At 48.5% G+C, this 22,615-nt stretch overlaps 1 protein-coding gene across 1 annotated transcript; it reads right to left on the bottom strand.

Moving 5' to 3' along the window:
• Positions 1-1,253: 1,253 nt before the first annotated feature.
• LOC311310099 (E3 ubiquitin-protein ligase KCMF1-like) lies at positions 1,254-21,469 on the bottom strand. Its single transcript, XM_084439505.1, has 7 exons — positions 21,338-21,469; positions 14,443-14,610; positions 10,962-11,101; positions 9,710-9,811; positions 8,723-8,903; positions 6,999-7,317; positions 1,254-2,959 (listed from the first exon to the last, which is right to left on the bottom strand). The coding sequence occupies exons 1-7, from the start codon at positions 21,351-21,353 to the stop codon at positions 2,671-2,673; spliced, it is 1,215 nt and encodes a 404-aa protein (XP_084295631.1). The 5' UTR covers positions 21,354-21,469; the 3' UTR covers positions 1,254-2,670.
• Positions 21,470-22,615: the final 1,146 nt, after the last annotated feature.

The raw sequence follows: 22,615 nt of genomic DNA on the forward strand, positions 1-22,615 counted from the left end.
CTGAAAGGGTTGCACTGCATAAGGTAGAGAAGGACAACATTTTGACCAATCAATATAACTCATCAGTTTTATATAAACCAATGAGTGGTGTAGTTGCCAATGAGGGAGTTACCACGCTAAAAGTATGTAACCCATCCCTCAAATTGCACTGCAGGAACAGTATGTGCCATTTTCCCTGAATGCAATAAAAGCCGTTTCTTCTTCTTGTGAAGGTGCAGTGATTGCGGTCTCTCACCAGCATGACCCACCGAGGGTGCAACTGCACCGCCTCACCTTGAGGTGGCGCTGCTACGTATAATTGCAAAATAGCATCATTTTTAATATTCACCTGAAGTGGCAGTTTGTGCAGGGCCCAGCGTTGGGCCTCTTGTATCTCTGGTTCATTCTGTAGTGGGACGTGCCCCTGGGCTGGCCGGCAGGCTTCAGCTCTGTGTTGTCTTTTTACTGTGCTATTTACCCATAATCCCTCTGGATCTTTTTACTGTGCTATTTAACCGTCCAATTCCTCTGGAAAAAAATGTATTAAAAAAGGCTGGGCTTCTACAAGATCTAACAAAACTCTTCTGATTTGCATATAATGAACTGTAATGTTTTAATTTAAAAAAGTGAGAAATTGTCTGCATTTAAACTAATTAAATTAGGGGAATTAAAATTACAAAGAATACCAAATACCATGTGTTTTGTTTTTTTGGTCTCATGTTAGGATGTATATATTCTAAAATGTGTGTGTGTGTTGAATGAATAGTGTGTTCCCATTAATTGAGCCATTCTTTCAACCCTAACCCTCTTAAGTCTCAGTAACCACAGTGCTGCTCTCATGTAAAGAAGGTATTTAAGGAGAGGACAGGTTGTGAATAACAGACCAGAAAATAATCACACATCCATAAATCTAGCCTCTTTTAACAACCATCAAGTTCACATTCTCAGGAATACTTGGCCTATAAACCAAACCGCCAAGACCCAATGGACAGTTTAGATTAGTAAGGATGGAGGATAATTTACTGATTTGGTTAGTCCACCCCGTTGTTCTTCTCAGTCCAAGGCTTTGCCTTCAGAGGCCTTTCTTTAGTGTCAAAGGTGACCGCAGAGAACGCAGTCAGACAGCAGAGCTTTTGGCTCAAATCAGGCTAAACGAGGAGCTAGAACATTCATCTTGTCAACATCTAGGGACCTCTCTTCACAAACTCACACGGACGCTAGCACACTGCAACATTCACACACACGACACTCAAACCAGACATGGATTGGGTTAAGATCATTTCCATCCAAAACAATTTTATTGTCCTCCAAGTCGAAAGTTTTACCCTGTCTTCTGTCCGCTCCAAACGCCCAAAAACATATCATACATTGCATTTCACAAGGTAGCAGTGGAGGCATACAAAGGCTTTCTCACACAGAGACATTATTACAGGATTATCTCTTCCAGTCAGCTGTTGATCAGATGGATCATCTTTGCATTCAGGAGAGGAGGAAGATCTGGAGGAACTGATGGAAGCTGGAAGAGAACAGAACAGCATCTGGGTCTTCAGATAAAGACCCCAATCTACACCAAGGACCAGGTCTGCTTACAAAAACGCTTCCGTCTTCTGCAGGAATCTCAATAAAGTGGCCAGACAACAGTCATAGTTATGCAACAGTCATAGTTATGTGGTGGTTGTATTATGAGTAATCTGCTCTGTGGTGCATATCTACATATTTGTAGTGTATACAGACGCTTTATCGGGATATGCAATTCAAAACCAAAGAGCCCAGTTTGCCTAAAGCTACTGTAGGTCACATGACCCATGGATGTGACATCACGCTGGTGGGGGAGGAGCTTGATATGACTGACTGAATTTTAATCATCAGCCTGTATAGGGAGCAGAAAACATAATTGGTGTGAAATTTGATGCCCCCCCCCCCCCCCCCCAAACCCATAGCAGGTTACTAAGGAGGTGTCAACCCCCCCCACTCCGTCCATAGTGACTGCGCAGTTAAAAATGGGCACACGGTGAATAAGCTCATGCTGAAGTTCGTGGTCAACCATCCAAGCACTTTTTAATTAATAACCATAAATACACAGCAGCGTTTTTGTTTTGTTGAAGAGTCCGCTGGCCTGCCCTCCCTGTGTGAGCGCCAGGTCACTTCTCCCTCCACTACCTACAGGTCAGGAAACGGGCTGTGCGTGGAATTGATTATCACTTATCATGTATATATATGTATATATACACATATATATATATATATATATATATATATAATATATATATATACACACATATTTTATATATTTTTATATATATAGTCATTATAGTCTCTTGCTCGCTCGTTCACTCTCTCACCGTCACATTCTGTCTTCTCTCTGTACACAACGTAACGACGCGGAAGGGCGACAGCTGACATGACATCACTGAGGGGAAAAAAACAAAAAAACAAAAAAAGGACCAGAGCCGAAAAGAGCTGCAGTCTTTCTTCTTCTGTTCATCCTTAAAGAGCTGCAGTCTTTCTTCTTCTGTTCATCCTTAAAGAGCTGCAGTCTTTCTTCTTCTGTTCATCCTTAAAGAGCTGCAGTCTTTCTTCTTCTGTTCATCCTTAAAGAGCTGCAGTCTTTCTTCTTCTGTTCATCCGTTGGCAGTCGACAGACGACAGCGGTCAAGAGACACCAGGTGAGCGGGGCAGTCGGCCGCACTATCAAAGGGGCGGGGCCGGGGGCTCCTTCCTCGCCGTTGTGGACGTGGTGGCGGTCTCTCTGAGGCTGAGGTTCTCCAGCGCCAGGTCCAGGGTCATGACCTCCATGCAGCCCATGGCCTTGAAGTCGGCGAAGCCCCGCCACGGCCCACAGCCGTCCTCCTCCGAGGAGACGGCGTTCTGGTCGGGCAGCAGCGTGGACAGCAGCAGCTCCGTCACAAACAGGCTCCGGTCCGCCCACTGGGCCTCACACGCCTGGCGCTCCGCCTCCGACAGCCGCGGCTCGCTGAGCCTGGGGGGGAGAGAAGCCTTTATTTAAGGGTTAGGGTTAGGGTTCTTTATTTACACGGGGAAGAACATAGAGACCAGATCTCTCTTACAGATGTGCCCTGCTTATATACTGTACAGTAATGCAGTAGCAGAGTACAGAAAAATACAAAGAACAGTGACAGTGTGCAGACTACAATTATGACAATGTACAAACTTACAATCAACGATTACAGTAGTAGAGTATGGAAAATACAAAATGGTGACAAGGGTACAGAGTAGAATTATTATTCAACTAGAATAAAGAAATTATTTGCATCAATGACATTAACAAACTACAGTCCCATAGGTATCAGGTAATCATTCTCTTGTTTGCAGGGGAATCACCCATGATGCATCTGAAGGCTCTGTGATAGATGGAGTCAAGGGTCAAGGGTCTTAAGGATAGGGGGTGCATGTACAGGGTCAAGGGTCTTAAGGATAGGGGGTGCATGTACAGGGTCAAGGGTCTTAAGGATAGGGGGTGCATGTACAGGGTCAAGGGTCTTAAGGATAGGGGGTGCATGTACAGGGTCAAGGGTCTTAAGGATAGGGGGTGCATGTACAGGGTGTCACCAGAGTCAAGAATTGTCAGGATGTTGTATAATCCTTTTCCTACTCTCTGGGGAGAAAGGATTCGTTTCTAGAAACATAAATCCGATTTTAGGTTTAATTTTGTTCCTTAATAAGTGATATGGTGGCAGAAGGATAGATTATAGTCTAGCCAGATAGGGTTAGTCTACCCTAACCCTAAATACTTATATTCCTGCACACGTTCTATTTCCGTGTTCTGCAGAGTGGTGAGACGACCCAGCGACGGATCAGGGTTAGGGTTAGAGGTCAGGGCTCTTGGAGATCATGAATTTAGTATTTCTAGTTTACTAGAATCTAGTTTTGCCTAAGAGTGCTGAATGGAATTGAAAGCTGATTGAAGTAGGAGGGCTGCACTGGTAGTGGGCACAGCTGTGTAGAGTACCATGTCATTAGCATAGAAATTAACAGTACAGTTGGATAGATTAAAAGCAATATAGTGTATGTAAATGGTACAAAGTAAGGGACCAAAGAATAGATCATTGAGGGACTCCTTTCTTTAGGGTCAGAAAGGAGATTTAAACTCATCTACTAATACTAAGACTCATGCTAAGATCTTGTTTGTGGACTTTTCATCAGCTTTCAATACCATTCAACCTATCATTCTAGCTCATATACTGGCAACAGCATTCTCCCTGGAAGCTGGTTTGATTTCATGGATTGTTGATTTTCTTACCGGTAGAACCCAGCAGGTCAGAGTAGGCCCGTCTCTGTCTGATTAAATGACCACACGCGTAGGTTCCCCTCAAGGTTGTGTTATCATCTCTCCTGTTTATCTTATACACCAACGTTTGCACTAGCACTTTCTCCAATAGGCACTTAATTAAGTATGCAGATGACACAGCCCTGGTGAGGAGGAGGAGCACGGGCTAGTCCTCCACTACTACCTCAGATGGGAGGAGGAGCACGGGCTAGTCCTCCACTACTACCTCAGATGGGAGGAGGAGCACGGGCTAGTCCTCCACTACTACCTCAGATGGGAGGAGCATGGGCTAGTCCTCCACTACTACCTCAGATGGGAGGAGGAGCACGGGCTAGTCCTCCACTACTACCTCAGATGGGAGGAGGAGCACGGGCTAGTCCTCCACTACTACCTCAGATGGGAGGAGGAGCACGGGCTAGTCCTCCACTACTACCTCAGATGGGAGGAGGAGCACGGGCTAGTCCTCCACTACTACCTCAGATGGGAGCAGGAGCACGGGCTAGTCCTCCACTACTACCTCAGATGGGAGGAGGAGCACGGGCTAGTCCTCCACTACTACCTCAGATGGGAGGAGGAGCACGGGCTAGTCCTCCACTACTACCTCAGATGGGAGCAGGAGCACGGGCTAGTCCTCCACTACTACCTCAGATGGGAGGAGGAGCACGGGCTAGTCCTCCACTACTACCTCAGATGGGAGGAGCACGGGCTAGTCCTCCACTACTACCTCAGATGGGAGGAGGAGCACGGGCTAGTCCTCCACTACTACCTCAGATGGGAGGAGGAGCACGGGCTAGTCCTCCACTACTACCTCAGATGGGAGGAGCACGGGCTAGTCCTCCACTACTACCTCAGATGGTGCGAATGTCAAACCTGCTCCTGAACTCCTCAAACTAAAGAGATGTCCATTGATTTCAGAAAGCAGAAATCCCCTCAGCCCACTCTTATTAACGGGGAACAGATCCAATCTGTGACAGACTACAAGCACCTGGGTATTGTGCTAGATGCACCTGGGTATTGTGCTCGATGCACCTGGGTATTGTGCTCGATGCACCTGGGTATTGTGCTAGATGCACCTGGGTATTGTGCTAGATGCACCTGGGTATTGTGCTAGATGCACCTGGGTATTGTGCTAGATGCTGAACTGAAATGGGACCTGTGGTCCGACCTTCTGAGTAAGAAGATACAACAAAGAATGTACTTCTTAAAGAAACTGCTGTCCATTAACGTTCACAACAAGATGCTCAAAATGTTTTACAGTGCTTTTATTGAAAGTGTCCTGAGCTTCTGTATCAGTTCCTGGTTTGGTAATGCCACTGAAGCTCTGTCAGGAAGACTGTCACAACCGCCAGTATGCTGTTAGGGATCACGCTTCCAAGTATGGAACGCATTTACAAAGACAGAATTGCAACAAAGGCAAACAACATTGTGAGCAATGAGAGACGCCCGCTTGCCTCGTCTTTTGAGTTGCTGCCGTCTGGGAGCCGATACCGTGCTCCTTTTTCTAGAACCAATAGAAGCAAGTTATCTTTTGTCCGACAGGCCATCAGACTCCTTAATAAGTAATATAATATGTTCTCTTCCTCTGGGGCTAGGGCTAGGGTTAGGGCTAGGGTTTGGGTTAGGGTTTGGGCTAGGGTTTGGGCTAGGGTTTGGGCTAGGGTTAGGGCTAGGCTACAACGTCCAGCTGGTCTGAACGTTCTTATATATGGTGCCTCCTAAATGTTGATGATGTTTTCTTGTTTCTTGTCTTTTTTAGTTAGCCTAGTTATCTGTGTGAATGCATGTATGCATGATGCCTTATGTGATGTGTTCTCGCAGCACACCAGTTTCCCCAAGGGGACAATAACACCTCTAACTAACTAATACAGCTTGCCTTCTATTTGCTAGGAAATCCTGAAACCAATTGCATGCATTTGCGTCTAAGCTAGTGTTGCGAATTTCAGTGCGTCTTTCCACTGACCTTTTATTTTGAAATGTCCACAAAAGTGGGAGTTAGCTCCTTCCATCAGCTAGTTGGTTAACAGTTAGCTCGCTAGCTGTCTTTTCAAAGCTAGCTTACGTCAGCTAATGATCAGACTGATGATTCAGATCAGAATGATTATATTACTAGTAGCTAGCTAAATTATATGGAACTAGCTACTGGCAGTAGATAGCTAAATGTATAAGCTAGTGTGTTAGCTATATAGCTAGCTAGCTAGCTCTAACGTTAGCTAGATAGCTACTCTAATACACCAGACTAATGGGTTTAAAAGCTTCAAGCATCCACGGCAAAAAGCATATATTAAAAGATCAATCTCAGGATTTATGAATCAATTATCGTTAATTCAAATTAAGATCGATTTTGAATCGTAAAATCCATTTTTTCAACCCAGTCCTATAGGATAGTGATCAACTGTGTCAAAGGCTTAAGAGAGGTCAATGACCAGTACTGCAGATTTCTGGTTATCATCAATAGCTGAGGTAATTGGGTCCATATAGCGGACGTTTACTACTAGTGTGGCGGCTGATGAGGTTCTGTGTCCTGGTCTGAATCCGGACTGATGAGGATTCAAGACAGAACTTCCATTTAGAAAGAGACAGAAAGGGAAGGAGGGTGGAGGTGATGAATGAGGAGAGAGGGACAACGCTTTATGGAACACTTGATAACTCTATAATAACACGGGCGTTGTGGAGGGTTAGGGTTAGATCATAATAGCACAATAACCAGAATAAGAGCAGCGAAAGGGCCGACCTGTTGAGGAGGAACTGCGAGCTGTGCCCGGAGTGTGTGTTAGGCTCTGGTGGCCCTGGGTTGGGGCTGGAGGAGTTGGTGTTGGAGTTGGCATTGGGACCGCCAGGGTTGCTGTTGGCGGCGGTGTTAAGGCCGGCATTGGCGCGGCCGCCGCTGCGAGTGGCGTTGCGCGCCGTTTCCAGCTGCTGGCGCGCCGCCTGGGCCTGCTGGCGCTCCAGCTGCAGCTGCATCTGGAGCTGCTGGAGCTGCGAAGCCGAGGGGCCCGAGCTCAGCTGGCCGCCCGCAGAGCGACGCACGCCCGACAACTGGGACAGGAGCTCTGGGAATGAGGGAACAGAGAGAGAGAGAGATCAAAATCAAATCAAACTTTATTTATATAGCGCATTTCAAACACACAAGGCAACACAATGTGCTGTACAGAGAGGAGGGTGTGTACATACTGATCCTACCCCTAATTTTTCAGAGGGAAGCAAAAAAGTGTATGTGTGTGTGAGTGTGTGTGGGGGGGGGTAGCATGTCTCAGTAGTCTGGGAAAACAGCGCTACAAAGGCGGCCAATATGGACCGATATGGAAAAACAGGGAAATCTCCTGCCGGGTTAGGGTTAGGGTTAGCCATTGGTTCATGTCAACGTCCGTCTATTATCCATCGACCCCCGAGTCTGGCCCCCCGAGTCTGGCCCCCCGAGTCTGGCCCCCGAGTCTGGTCCCTGGATCTGGCCCCCGAGTCTGGCCCCCGAGTCTGGCCCCCGAGTCTGGCCCCCGAGTCTGGTCCCCGAGTCTGGTCCCTGGATCTGGCCCCCCGAGTCTGGCCCCCCGAGTCTGGCCCCCGAGTCTGGCCCCCGAGTCTGGCCCCCCGAGTCTGGCCCCCCGAGTCTGGCCCCCCGAGTCTGGCCCCCCGAGTCTGGCCCCCGAGTCTGGTCCCTGGATCTGGCCCCCGAGTCTGGCCCCCCGAGTCTGGCCCCCCGAGTCTGGCCCCCCGAGTCTGGCCCCCCGAGTCTGGCCCCCGAGTCTGGTCCCTGGATCTGGCCCCCGAGTCTGGCCCCCCGAGTCTGGCCCCCCGAGTCTGGCCCCCCGAGTCTGGCCCCCCGAGTCTGGCCCCCGAGTCTGGCCCCCGAGTCTGGTCCCTGGATCTGGCCCCCCGAGTCTGGCCCCCGAGTCTGGCCCCTGCTGCATCAGTGTTTCCATGTACACGACTAGCTCTGATGGAGGTGGAGGAGAGGCTTGGGAGGAGTTTCTAGTTATGCTTCTTTAGAAACCACGTTGTTAAGAACCGCTCCTTTCCTCTCTTGGAGGAAGAGGATCACATCCTTTCTGTTTGTGACTGTGTGTATTCTGTTTGTGACTGTGTGTATTCTGTTTGTGACTGTGTGTATTCTGTTTGTGACTGTGTGTATTCTGTTTGTGACTGTGTGTATTCTGTTTGTGACTGTGTGTATTCTGTTTGTGACTGTGTGTATTCTCTGTCTCACCCACTATAGTGTTTTATTGTTATTTCTTTAAGCTGCAGCTGTCTTTGTATGTTAAAAGGTTTGAAAAGCATGTGAGGTCCACCGCCTCTCTTTTGCTATTGCAGCTGTGTGCCTGTATCACCCATTTCTGTGTGTATTGTATTACTGACATAGAGAGAGAGATTGTTTGTGTGTGTGTGTGTGTGTGTGTGTGTGTGTGTGTGTGTGTGTGTGTGTGAGTGTCCCTACGTGAGCGTGCGCTGGGCATGTCTGACCTGCTATGGGGTCCATGGCCTCTCTGTTGTAGTTGGAGCTCTGTGAGGAGCTCTGCGTGGTGGAGAGCCCCCCGGTGGTGCTGCTGGTGAAGTGCATGTTGGAGCGGCGGGCGCGCGGCCCCCCCAGACCCCGCCCTGGGTGGAACATCCTCCTCACGTGCCGCACGCCGCTCGACTCGTCGTGGAGCAGATGGTCAAGGAACACGGCTGTAGCACTCCGGGCCTGTTCAAAGTATCCTTCAAACATGGCTGCCCTCTTCTGTCCACCGCTGAGGTAACCACATGATTAGATGATTAGACGGTCTAAATGAGCCTGCTACAGCGTAGGCATTACCAGTATTACCTAACCCTAACCCTAACCCATAAAAACATGCAAGGCCAGTGGGAACATCCAAGGAAAGTGTTCAAATGTATTCACAGTCATCTTTCAATCACCCTAACCCTAACCCTCACTGACTCAGAACAAAAGAGGTTTGGCACTGTTCTTAGTAGGCTACATTCTATTTTCACAAGACAGAGTGAATCGACCACAAGCATGTTCCTAGGGCTCGCCAGCAGAGGGCGCTGTAGTTCTATGAATGTCCGCTGATGTAAGGTTTGGCGTTCATCTAACCCCAACCCCAGCACCTCCCCACAGCCATACTAACCCTAACCCCAGCACCATCCATACTAACCCTAACCCACTAACCCTAACCCCTAACCCTAACCCCAGAACCTCCCCACAGCCATACTAACCCTAACCCCAGCACCATCCATACTAACCCTAACCCACTAACCCTAACCCCTAACCCTAACCCCAGAACCTCCCCATAGCCATACTGAGCACAGCCCAAAGGTGAGCAAACACGGGGACCATGAGGAAACGGTCACCGAGGGGGAAGTGTGAGTTCACTCCCAAGCCTACAACTGAACAACCTGAAGAATGTGCGTGGAATGCCCCTTTCTAACGAGTGTGACCCGACAGCGAGAGGCAGGAGTGAAGGATATCAAGTCCCTGGGCGCTCTGTGTTCAAGTGTGAGATGAGCAGAGAAGTCGTCTGTGACGTGGTTTGGGTCGCCGCCGGGGAGCGCCGCACATATGGGGCAGATCTGGAAGAGAAGGTGGGTCAGAACATATGGGGCAGATCTGGAAGAGAAGGTGGGTCAGAACATATGGGGCAGATCTGGAAGAGAAGGTGGGTCAGAACATATGGGGCAGATCTGGAAGAGAAGGTGGGTCAGAACATATGGGGCAGATCTGGAAGAGAAGGTGGGTCAGAACATATGGGGCAGATCTGGAAGAGAAGGTGGGTCAGAACATATGGGGCAGATCTGGAAGAGAAGGTGGGTCAGAACATATGGGGCAGATCTGGAAGAGAAGGTGGGTCAGAACATATGGGGCAGATCTGGAAGAGAAGGTGGGTCAGAACATATGGGGCAGATCTGGAAGAGAAGGTGGGTCAGAACATATGGGGCAGATCTGGAAGAGAAGGTGGGTCAGAACATATGGGGCAGATCTGGAAGAGAAGGTGGGTCAGAACAGCAGACTGGGCTCCGGCGCGCTCAACACTGATACGTCTCTTAAAGGGGTAGTGTGGTATTTAGCATTTTAAACCCTGTTATAAGGTTATTTATGAACATATACAACAATATAACAATGTTGGAAGACTGCACTGTTGAGATAATACTCATTTTTCATGTCACATGTGCCCATAGAGATCCATTGTGTTAGCTGTGGTTGGGTCCATATAAGGTTGGGTCCATATTAGTCCTCACTGCTTATTAGCTGGGTCTATATAAGGTTGGGTCCATATTAGTGCTCATTGCTCATGTCACAGGTACAGTAAGTACACAATGGATCTCAGGCAATGCAGGGCTGGACATAAGCACTGACCCGCTGACCCGGTGCAGTCTTGAACACCTCCGGGCCACTAAATAACGCTTTTCAATGGCCTGCGAATTTGAATAAACATAAGTCTTAAACTCAACATTTGGGCCAGTGTTAGGTACTTATACACTAGGCTCAGTTCAGAAGTCACTCATGTGCACTGAACAGTTTCACTTCATTTGGAGGGTCACGCTACAGATGATCGCCTATCAACCTTCAACCCACCACCATCCACTACCCTTGACTAGTTTCTGTACATCAACACATGTAGTCCACTGATAGTTTGAGCATCTATAGGAGCTCCCCCACCAAACCCAGTGTGGTCCGTGTGTGGTTCCAGAGTGGTTTAGGGTTAGGAAGCGACTGACTCACCACCTCGCTGGACGTCTCTGTGTGCTCGGCCGCCACATGCTCCTGCAGGGAGCTCTCTGTGTAGCCCATCCTGCCGCAGTAGGGACAGGTGAAGGCCTGGGGCTGCTCCACCGAGAAGGCCTCCCCTCCGTAGTAAAGGTCTGCAAGGAAGGAAGGAAGGAACATGGCAATGAGGTTAGGCCTGTAGTAGCCTCTTGTAGTAGCCTCTTGTAGTAGCCTCTTGTAGTAGCCTCTTGTAGTAGCCTCTTGTAGTAGCCTTAAATGTAACATTTACATCTAACGTCTGGCTCAGGACTGTGGGACTCGGGATATGTGTTTGGACAATAAGTTCCGAAGAGCCACTTTTCTGTCAGTGGTTTGGGCAAATTCTGATTGGTGCTCTTCTATGTGGGGGGCAGGTATTTCAAGCCAGTCTCAAAGGTGAACACAGTGGAGGTAGAGGGAGCTGAAATGCTTTGGATGCTCAGGGGGTGGGCTGGAGGATTGAAAGCACTTCCTCTACATCTCAATCACTTCTGTTTGTTGCAGACCCAAACGATTTAGGTCTTAAGGTTATTACTGAGACTAATCGATAATTAACTAAAATTAGTAGCCCATGAACATCTGAGGGAAATCAGAAACCTACCCCCAGTGTTTCCCCATAATTGTACAGGTCTGTACGTCCCCAGGCCAATAAGAACCCCCACCAGGCCGATTTTATTTAGATTTTTTAATGCCAGAAATATACAGTAGCTGCCTTGTCATTCTGGTATAGGTGTGGCTTTCTCTAGGACCTGATCCCTGGCTCAGAGGCGGTTGACCAACCAGTCATAACCTGTTATTGCGACCGCAGCCCTGGTTCTCTCATCAGGCCTGGTAACCAGCCTGGTTCCCTGCACCTGGATATAGGTGGGACCCCAACATCCTGGCGTTCTACGCCTGCTTCCCTGCCCGCTCAGGGCACCAGGCTGGAAGGGCCTGGAGCCCTGGATCTCTCCCTGGAGCCCTGGATCTCTCCCTGGAGCCCTGGATCTCTCCCTGGAGCCCTGGATCTCTCCCTGGAGCCCTGGATCTCTCCCTGGAGCCCTGGATCTCTCCCTGGAGCCCTGGATCTCTCCCTGGAGCCCTGGATCTCTCCCTGGAGCCCTGGACCTCTCCCTGGAGCCCTGGATCTCTCCCTGGAGCCCTGGATCTCTCCCTGGAGCCCTGGATCTCTCCCTGGAGCCCTGGACCTCTGCCCTCCTCTCCATCCTGCCTGGTCCCCTGTGCAGACATCCAACCCTAGCCCTGGCCCTGGATCCAACCCTGGTTCTCTAACACCAAGTGTCCGGGGCCAAGTCAGGCTGGATCTGCCCCCCAGCCCAGTTCTGTGGCGGGACTTTGTAGCTGGACCTTGAGCAAAGGGTCCCGGACACTTTTAAGGGCTTAGGGGCCTCATGGGTTGATGTCCAGTTCCCCATCAGCCTGGTTCCCTCTGCAGGCTTCCACTGCTTGTCGAGCGGCAAAGTGGGACTTCCTGCTCTCTGGACCGCGCTAATTAGCTATCCCGCTAACTAGCAACTGCCTCGTCAATATTTGCTGGCTCTCCATTGTCATTCGGTGGGAGCCCGAAACGCTGCCAAAATTGCAGCAGTTGCATTTTTTTAAGGAACCAACTCAATTACGCTCACCATCTGCTTTAATTCTCTCTTCTGAGGAGACGCTGTAATGTCCCACACAAATGTGACTGTTTCTAAATATTAAGTCTTTTTTGGCAGGCTATTTTGAGATAAGATATGACTTTAATACAATATGGCACAATATGGTTAGCTACATAGCTAGCTAACGTTAGCTAGTCATGAGACAGTCCCAGTTAGCTTACGTTAGTATAGCTTTAGATGACAATTTGCTTGCTGTGAATACGTTGGTTCACCGACACCTGTCAACACGAAGACACATTAGCTAATTACACATTATCTAATTACACTCAGACTACAAAACCATTCACTTGATCCCTAAACACAGGCAGAAACTAAAATTCTCTATGCTTGTCGTTAGGAAATTCAAGAAATGTACCAGCGAAGCTAAGGAGGATAGGCTGGCTATGATGGGGGCTCAGTTGACTGGGCGGATGCGGAGGCTGGTAACAGCCCGGATGAGTACAAAGACACTGTGAAAACATGTCCCAACTCGCACCAAGATCAGCTACAACAACAAGCCCTGGTTCACAGCCAAACTCAGGAAGACAACAATACCCCCCCCTACCCTCTCCCCGCCTCCCTCACCCATCAGCCCGCACAACCCAGCCCCCATTCCAACAGCCCAGCCCCCATTCCAACAGCCCCAACAAGCCAGCCCCCATTCCAACAGCGCCAACAAGCCAGCCCCCATTCCAACAGGGCCCGGACCTCTCCACAGCTGCCCCCCCCCACTGCAACACAGCCCCTCACCATCCTAGAAAAGGATGCGAACCGCCTGTTCAGGAGACGGAACCGCCTGTTCAGGAGACGGAACCGCCTGTTCAGGAGACGGAACCGCCTGTTCAGGAGACGGAACCGCCTGTTCAGGAGACGGAACCGCCTGTTCAGGTGACGGAACCGCCTGTTCAGGAGACGGAACCGCCTGTTCAGGTGACGGAACCGCCTGTTCAGGTGACGGAACCCCCGGAAAGTGTCCAGACCAGACTCTCCCCCTCCATGCCTAAGTCTTGTGCTGATCAGCTGTCCTCGGTGTTCAATGACATCTTCAACACCTCACTAGAGACATGTCATGCACTAGCCTGCTTCAAGACCTCCACCATCATCCCTGTCCCCAAGAAAACCAAGATCACAGGCTTCAATGACTACAGGCCTGTAGTCGCCATGACCTCTGTAGTAATGAAGGTCTTTGAGCGCCTTGTTCTTCTGCACCTCAGATCCATCACAGACCCACCCCTGGACCCCCTGCAGTTCACCTACAGAGCAAACAGGTCTGTGGACGACGCAGTAAACATGGCCCTACAACTTATCACCACTTTACTAAAATCCATCCACTGTCAATTCCAAAAGTGCACTGCAGAACTAATCCATGGTAAATTTTTTGGCTGTATAAATCATTGCCGATGGCACAGACCTCGATGGAATAATCTGCAGAATACTCGATTAACAAATCATGAGCTGCAGCCCTACTCTTAGACTGACTCTTTCTGACTACAGATTTAGGTAGTCTTGTTGAAACCATACAATCCCTATGTTTAACCATTAGGCCCACTATATGATATAAAATGGCACCGAGTGCCGCTGGTGAGGCTGCCCACTGCTTCTAGCTTGGAAGGGTCAGATGCAGAGGACGCATTCCACCAGCGACTACACAGCCATGCGGCCTAGGAGGCAACTTTACTTTACTTACAATGATGTTAGTGTCGGCCTACTTGTTGCCTCAGAATATCAGTGGACCAAGTCCCCCGCTATGCCTAATTATCAGTGTGTAAGCTTTATGTCACTCTTCAATGCACACAGTATACCAGGAGGGCTAGGCCACTTACCAAAGTCGACCCGGGTTAATATGCACTGCATAGGGTGCTCTGTGGTGTGTCTGGTGGTGGTGGCTCCGCTCTCGTAGCACGACGCGCACAGGTCGTAGTCGTAGCAAATTAAACACTTGTATCTGCGGCCTCGGAAGTTGCCTTTCAAACACGCATCACAGCTTACACCTGGGGAGGGTTGACATGGAGAGGGACACAGACAGCTTTAGTTAAGAAAAGTAATTACATTACTAGGCCTATTTTTAAGAGGATGCACCATGTCCTCCAAACATCTCATACAACACAATAAAGGGCAAGCTTCTGTATCTCTGTGTGTATATCTCTGTCTGATCCATTTTCCTCACACACCGTGCGTCTGACAGCATTCATATTGGGCACGGGTACCGGGAGGGGTCCCGGGCAGACGGTGACAGGGCCGGATTTTTTTATTAGGTAATTAGGGACGACTAAATGGCCAATTACTGCTAAATAATTATGAACAAGTACACATGCAAACACGTCCACCATCCATTATGCATGTTCCCTCATGGTAACCAGCCCTCTGACTCTGTGACCTCCATCCACCAGTATCAGCACTACTTGGGTGTCACAATTTCGATTCGTAATTGCAAATCGGTGGAAATGAGTTTGAACTTTTGAGTTTGACTTTGAACTTTGAAATCAGAAGCAGGTTTGTGATTCTCCCAGTATTGTTCTGCACCAGCCAACTCATGTGATGGGTATGTATTTATTTATATTTTTTTAAGTAGTCTACTTGGCGATCCCTCCCAAAGGTAGCTAAGTTTATGTTTGTACATGCAAGCAAGTTGTATTCAGACACATGCCACGCCGATCTAGATAGGCTAGCTAACTAGCGTTAATACAAAAGTACTGGCAAGCTAGACAGATGCATGGAGGATCGGGATGACTGGAAATGTCTCTGGGGGGCTTGTCTGGACAACCTAGAGAGAATGTTGAAGTTCAGCGTGTTGCCCTGTCTCGACTCTTAAAAGGACAGATTCGGAATTTAGCATTATAAGCCATGTTATAAGGTTATTTACAATCACATACAACGGCCGATATCAAAGTTTCATCAAAGGGTTGGCTCTCAGAGCGTTTTTTCTAAATAAAAGTCTGCTTCTTCCATGTTTTTATTGGGGGGGGGTGGGGGCAAAGGTACATGTTCTAAGTTTTGAGGGGGCCATATCCTCTATGTGTTGTCAAAATCTACACCTTAGCAGCAGACAAGCTAATCCAGCACAAAGTGGTGCATAAAAATCCACCAGAATGCAGGATATTAAAGCTGCAATCATTGATTTTATTTACCACTAGATGGCAGTAAGAGATTTGTTTACAAAAAAGGCTTAAGTGTATAATATACAGGTTTAAGGCATGAGCAAAGGTACGGGCCAGCTATTCAGAATCAGAATTTGTTTTATTGCCATACTAGGAATTTGCTTTTGGGCAAGGTGCATAGCATGTAGACAACACTGAACCAGGTGCAGAGACAAGACAAGTCAGTGCAAAGACAGGACAACACAGGCAGAAATGCTGGAATAACAACATGGTGACCCATAGGGCTGAGTCATTGAAGTAGGACACTATTAGGATGTGATGGCTCAATTAAACAATCAGATGGTTTTAATTAGTTTTGACAATGGGAGTAAAATCAATGATTGCGGCTTTAAGTGAAGGTCAACATTTCTTATGGGAGACCCCCAAGACCCACCCCCAACATTTATGATTTTCCCTGCGTGTCTCCCCTCTATGTGGTAATCCACGGCTTCAAGTACAAACATTAATAAAAATAACAGCCCCCCCAAAAAAGTGTGCACGGGCCCCAAAATGTTTTTGTGACACGCATGCACAACTTCTGTTGTGTCTCACTCCATGGCTGCATTCTGAATCGCATACTTCCATACTATATAGTATGCCAAAAAAGGATGTAGTATGTCCCAATATATAGAATGCCACATGCAGTATCGCAAAAATGCCAGGATGTCCTACTACATCCGGTTGTATTTTGCAATATGCACGCCAGCAGAATTTTCTGGCAATTCTGGCCCACAATCCTGTGCGCAGCAGAAATTGCGTCACATGTGCGAGTCACGACCATAGGTCACGACAGCTGTGGATGGATGTCGCGTTATGGACTGCGACGGATGTGGGCAAATTTCAAGGCGCAATGTTATGACAAAGTGATGTCCCAATTGTATGCGTACTGCGTGCATGTACGTACTTTCTCTGGGCAGCGGTAGTAGGCCTACGTACTGGTAGTAAAAAGTAGAAATATGTTATTCGGAACGCAGCCTAAGCTTTTCTGAAAGGCATCGGCCGTAAAAATAGACTTGCCCGCTATTCTTACGTCTCTACCACCTCACAATAATGGCGGGCGCTGAGTCGTGTTTTGGGAAATTCTGCTTCAAAAAGCTAACCAAAGCTAACCGGTCGCCGTAAAAACAGTCGCTGTTTATCTGAAAAGTTGGCAGCTCACTGTAACTAGCTAGGCTTTATATAAAGGCCAACTTGGAAAGCAGTCAATTTACTGACTACAGCCGTGCAGAAACTAGCTGCAGTACATACAGTTAGGCATGAAGGGTTAGGGTTAGCTTTGCCCTTCCCTGGATACTAGCACTAGCAACCTGATTAGGTTGCTGTAAACAATTGTCAACTTGAATAACGATCTGTTTCCGTGCTGACCAGCTGGCTCACGTTAGATTGTCGACCCGGAGAAGACATGATCTAACCGTTTAATGAAGGCCGAGGAACAGGGCCCCACCACTCGCTAGTACTAGTCATCTAGCACTAACTAGCTACAACCCGCTAGTACTAGATTACTAGCCATCTAGCACTAACTAGCTACAACCCGCTAGTACCAGTCATCTAGCACTAACTAGCTACAACCCGCTAGTACCAGTCATCTAGCACTAACTAGCTACAACCCGCTAGTACCAGCCATCTAGCACTAACTAGCTACAACCCGCTAGTACTAGCCATCTAGCACTAACTAGCTACAACCCGCTAGTACTAGCCATCTAGCACTAACTAGCTACAACCCGCTAGTACTAGATTACTAGCCATCTAGCACTAACTAGCTACAACCCGCTAGTACTAGCCATCTAGCACTAACTAGCTACAACCCGCTAGTACTAGATTACTAGCCATCTAGCACTAACTAGCTACAACCCGCTAGTACCAGCCATCTAGCACTAACTAGCTACAACCCGCTAGTACCAGCCATCTAGCACTAACTAGCTACAACCCGCTAGTACTAGCCATCTAGCACTAACTAGCTACAACCGGAATATCTTTGCTAGCACAGATAGATAGATAGATAGATAGATAGATAGATAGATAGATAGTTGATAGATAGATAGATAGATAGATAGATAGCCTAGCACTAACTGTTACAACACTAATCAGCGTTAGCTAGTACAATTTTGATGACAATGCATCCACGCTCTGGCAGAGCATTGTGTTAGACTAGCTGCATTAACGAGCACTAGCTAGTAGACTAGCTGCATTAACGAGCACTAGCTAGTATGACTAGCTGCATTAACGAGCACTAGCTAGTAGACTAGCTGCATTAACGAGCACTAGCTAGTATGACTAGCTGCATTAACGAGCACTAGCTAGTATGACTAGCTGCATTAACGAGCACTAGCTAGTATGACTAGCTGCATTAACGAGCACTAGCTAGTAGACTAGCTGCATTAACGAGCACTAGCTAGTATGACTAGCTGCATTAACGAGCACTAGCTAGTAGACTAGCTGCATTAACGAGCACTGGCTAGTATGACTAGCTGCATTAACGAGCACTAGCTAGTATGACTAGCTGCATTAACGAGCACTAGCTAGTATGACTAGCTGCATTAACGAGCACTAGCTAGTATGACTAGCTGCATTAACGAGCACTAGCTAGTATGACTAGCTGCATTAACGAGCACTAGCTAGTAGACTAGCTGCATTAACGAGCACTAGCTAGTATGACTAGCTGCATTAACGAGCACTAGCTAGTATGACTAGCTGCATTAACGAGCACTAGCTAGTATGACTAGCTGCATTAACGAGCACTAGCTAGTATGACTAGCTGCATTAACGAGCACTAGCTAGTAGACTAGCTGCATTAACGAGCACTAGCTAGTATGACTAGCTGCATTAACGAGCACTAGCTAGTAGACTAGCTGCATTAACGAGCACTAGCTAGTATGACTAGCTGCATTAACGAGCACTAGCTAGTATGACTAGCTGCATTAACGAGCACTAGCTAGTATGACTAGCTGCATTAACGAGCACTAGCTAGTAGACTAGCTGCATTAACGAGCACTAGCTAGTATGACTAGCTGCATTAACGAGCACTAGCTAGTAGACTAGCTGCATTAACGAGCACTAGCTAGTATGACTAGCTGCATTAACGAGCACTAGCTAGTAGACTAGCTGCATTAACGAGCACTAGCTAGTATGACTAGCTGCATTAACGAGCACTAGCTAGTATGACTAGCTGCATTAACGAGCACTAGCTAGTATGACTAGCTGCATTAACGAGCACTAGCTAGTATGACTAGCTGCATTAACGAGCACTAGCTAGTATGACTAGCTGCATTAACGAGCACTAGCTAGTAGACTAGCTGCATTAACGAGCACTAGCTAGTATGACTAGCTGCATTAACGAGCACTAGCTAGTAGACTAGCTGCATTAACGAGCACTAGCTAGTAGACTAGCTGCATTAACGAGCACTAGCTAGTATGACTAGCTGCATTAACGAGCACTAGCTAGTATGACTAGCTGCATTAACGAGCACTAGCTAGTATGACTAGCTGCATTAACGAGCACTAGCTAGTAGACTAGCTGCATTAACGAGCACTAGCTAGTATGACTAGCTGCATTAACGAGCACTAGCTAGTAGACTAGCTGCATTAACGAGCACTAGCTAGTATGACTAGCTGCATTAACGAGCACTAGCTAGTATGACTAGCTGCATTAACGAGCACTAGCTAGTATGACTAGCTGCATTAACGAGCACTAGCTAGTAGACTAGCTGCATTAACGAGCACTAGCTAGTATGACTAGCTGCATTAACGAGCACTAGCTAGTAGACTAGCTGCATTAACGAGCACTAGCTAGTAGACTAGCTGCATTAAAGAGCACTAGCTAGTAGACTAGCTGCATTAAAGAGCACTAGCTAGTATGACTAGCTGCATTAACGAGCACTAGCTAGTAGACTAGCTGCATTAACGAGCACTAGCTAGTAGACTAGCTGCATTAACGAGCACTAGCTAGTAGACTAGCTGCATTAACGAGCACTAGCTAGTATGACTAGCTGCATTAACGAGCACTAGCTAGTATGGATACTAGCTCACTAGATAGATGATAGCAGGGTTGAGTGGGGACTTGGTGAAGGGAGTGCGACCAACGAATGAGCCAGCAAAGAGGAGTGCATCTGAGACTAGTGAAGTAGCTAGCAGCCAACTACCTCTTATTAGCTAACGTGAATGATAACTGGTACCTAACTAACTTAGCTGGTGAATTAACTGACACACACGCTGCTAGTTTCGATCTCTAGATAGATATGTGTCGCTAGCCCACTAGCTAGTTACTATTAGCTAGGTTAGCCCACTAGCTAGTTACTATTAGCTAGACTAGCCCACTAGCTAGTTACTATTAGCTAGGTTAGCCCACTAGCTAGTCACTATTAGCTAGGCTAGCCCACTAGCTAGTTACTATTAGCTAGGCTAGCCCACTAGCTAGTCACTATTAGCTAGGCTAGCCCACTAGCTAGTTACTATTAGCTAGGTTAGCCCACTAGCTAGTCACTATTAGCTAGGCTAGCCCACTAGCTAGTTACTATTAGCTAGGCTAGCCCACTAGCTAGTCACTATTAGCTAGGTTAGCCCACTAGCTAGTTACTATTAGCCAGGTTAGCCCACTAGCTAGTTACTATTAGCTAGGCTAGCCCACTAGCTAGTCACTATTAGCTAGGTTAGCCCACTAGCTAGTCACTATTAGCCAGGTTAGCCCACTAGCTAGTTACTATTAGCTAGGCTAGCCCACTAGCTAGTTACTATTAGCTAGGCTAGCCCACTAGCTAGTCACTATTAGCTAGGCTAGCCCACTAGCTAGTTACTATTAGCCAGGTTAGCCCACTAGCTAGTCACTATTAGCTAGGCTAGCCCACTAGCTAGTCACTATTAGCTAGGCTAGCCCACTAGCTAGTCACTATTAGCTAGGCTAGCCCACTAGCTAGTTACTATTAGCTAGGTTAGCCCACTAGCTAGTTACTATTAGCTAGGCTAGCCCACTAGCTAGTTACTATTAGCTAGGCTAGCCCACTAGCTAGTTACTATTAGCTAGGTTAGCCCACTAGCTAGTTACTATTAGCTAGGCTAGCCAGCTAGCTAGTCACTATTAGCTAGGCTAGCCCACTAGCTAGTCACTATTAGCTAGGCTAGCCAGCTAGCTAGTCACTATTAGCTAGGCTAGCCCACTAGCTAGTTACTATTAGCTAGGCTAGCCCACTAGATAGTCACTATTAGCTAGGCTAGCCAGCTAGCTAACTGAGTCTAGCCTCGTCTGGTGGTTCAGGCCCATACTAGCTCTGGCTGGCAGGGTGACTAGGAGCAGCTTCACTAGGGGGACGGGTTAGTACTAGGGGGCACGGGTTAGTACTAGGGGGACGGGTTAGTACTAGGGGGCACGGGTTAGTACTAGGGGGCACGGGTTAGTACTAGGGGGCACGGGTTAGTACTAGGGGGGTTAGTGCCTGGGGGCCGCCATCATGCACCCATGCCAATGCATTCGGTCCTTAGCTGGCTAACGTGAGCTAATCGTCGTAAGCTAAGCTATCTAACATGTAGCTGGTTAGTTAGCAGAAACAATCTGGGCAAACGAACCCAGCGCACCCGGACCCCCCCTTACCTTCATGACGGGACATCCTATGAGCACTATCACAGCCCCCTACTCGGGCTCCTGGGATTGAACCACGCAATTAATATGACTCGAGAGGAGAAGCCGGGGCTGGCTGTCCCTGGCCTCTTCCCTGGCCTCTTCCCTCATGAAGGATCCGGTCTGGCAGCCTCTGCCTCCTCCCCCTGCTGCTGTCACCGTCCACTGCGATTACGCTGTTGCACCGCAAGAGGGAGCTGTTGTTCACTTTTTGCTGCATTCGATTCCATTGTTCATTAATTGTCGTGTAATTTGTCCCTTACACGGGGGGCTGGAAAGAGGCGTCGAGATTCGAGTTCCCAATTCTTTACTTTAATTAGAAACCAAACAGATTTCGAACTGGGAAAACACAAGAAACACAAGGAACAAAATTACAGTCACATCAGGGATCAATTGGGGGGAAACAATCAAGGGGGGAACACGAATAGCAACCAACGCACCAATTCCTCATTTCAAACGCCTCCCCCGAAATCCAGGTGAGAAAGACCTGAGGACCCTGCTCGGTGTGTTCCTGCCCCTAAGCCCCCTTCTCGGCAACAGCCAATCCCAGCGCTCTTAAACGACAGAGCTCCCCTGAACGCGCAGTAAACCGCACACCTCCCACTTGGTCCCCTGGTCTCCAGACCCAAGGGGACCACAAAACCCACCGCCATCATACGTCCGCGGGCCCGCCATCCTGTTCCTCCACGGGAATGAGCACCACGAGCCTCCGCACGTCCCTGCTGAGTACGACGGAGGGTCCCCGTCCTTCGGTAGTCCCCGCCCTCGGACGAGCGTGCCCGGACGCGGGGTAGCTGGGGCACACCTTCACCATGGCATCCCTGACGACCCCCTCCTTGTCGGGAGTCACTTCCAAGACCCGCCCGAGTCTAAACTGACCCCTCAGGGCATTCTGGTCCGCCAACCAGACCAGGTCTCCCACCGCCACATTTCGGGCTTTCCTGTGCCACTTGGGCCTGATGAACAGACTCGGCCCGGCCAGTTGGCTCCACCGCAACCAGAACCTGTTCACCTCGGCCTGCACCGCCCTCAATCTCACAAAGGGGTAGGTCGTGGGCTCGAACCCCCGCATGTCTCCTTCGGGCCCGGCCCTTCCCAGCAGCAAGGAGTTGGGAGTGATGACCTCCACTGCGTCATCCCGCATCTGGACCCTGGCGCCGATAGGCCTCTCATTTGCCAGGTTGGCCGCAAGGAAGAGCGCCGTCTGGAACTCCAGCCCTGTGAGGTTCCCATCCCCTCCGATGCTGCCCA

This window comes from Borostomias antarcticus (assembly GCF_949987555.1).
Source record: "Borostomias antarcticus genome assembly, chromosome: 6".
Taxonomy (NCBI): Eukaryota; Metazoa; Chordata; class Actinopteri; order Stomiiformes; family Stomiidae; genus Borostomias; species Borostomias antarcticus.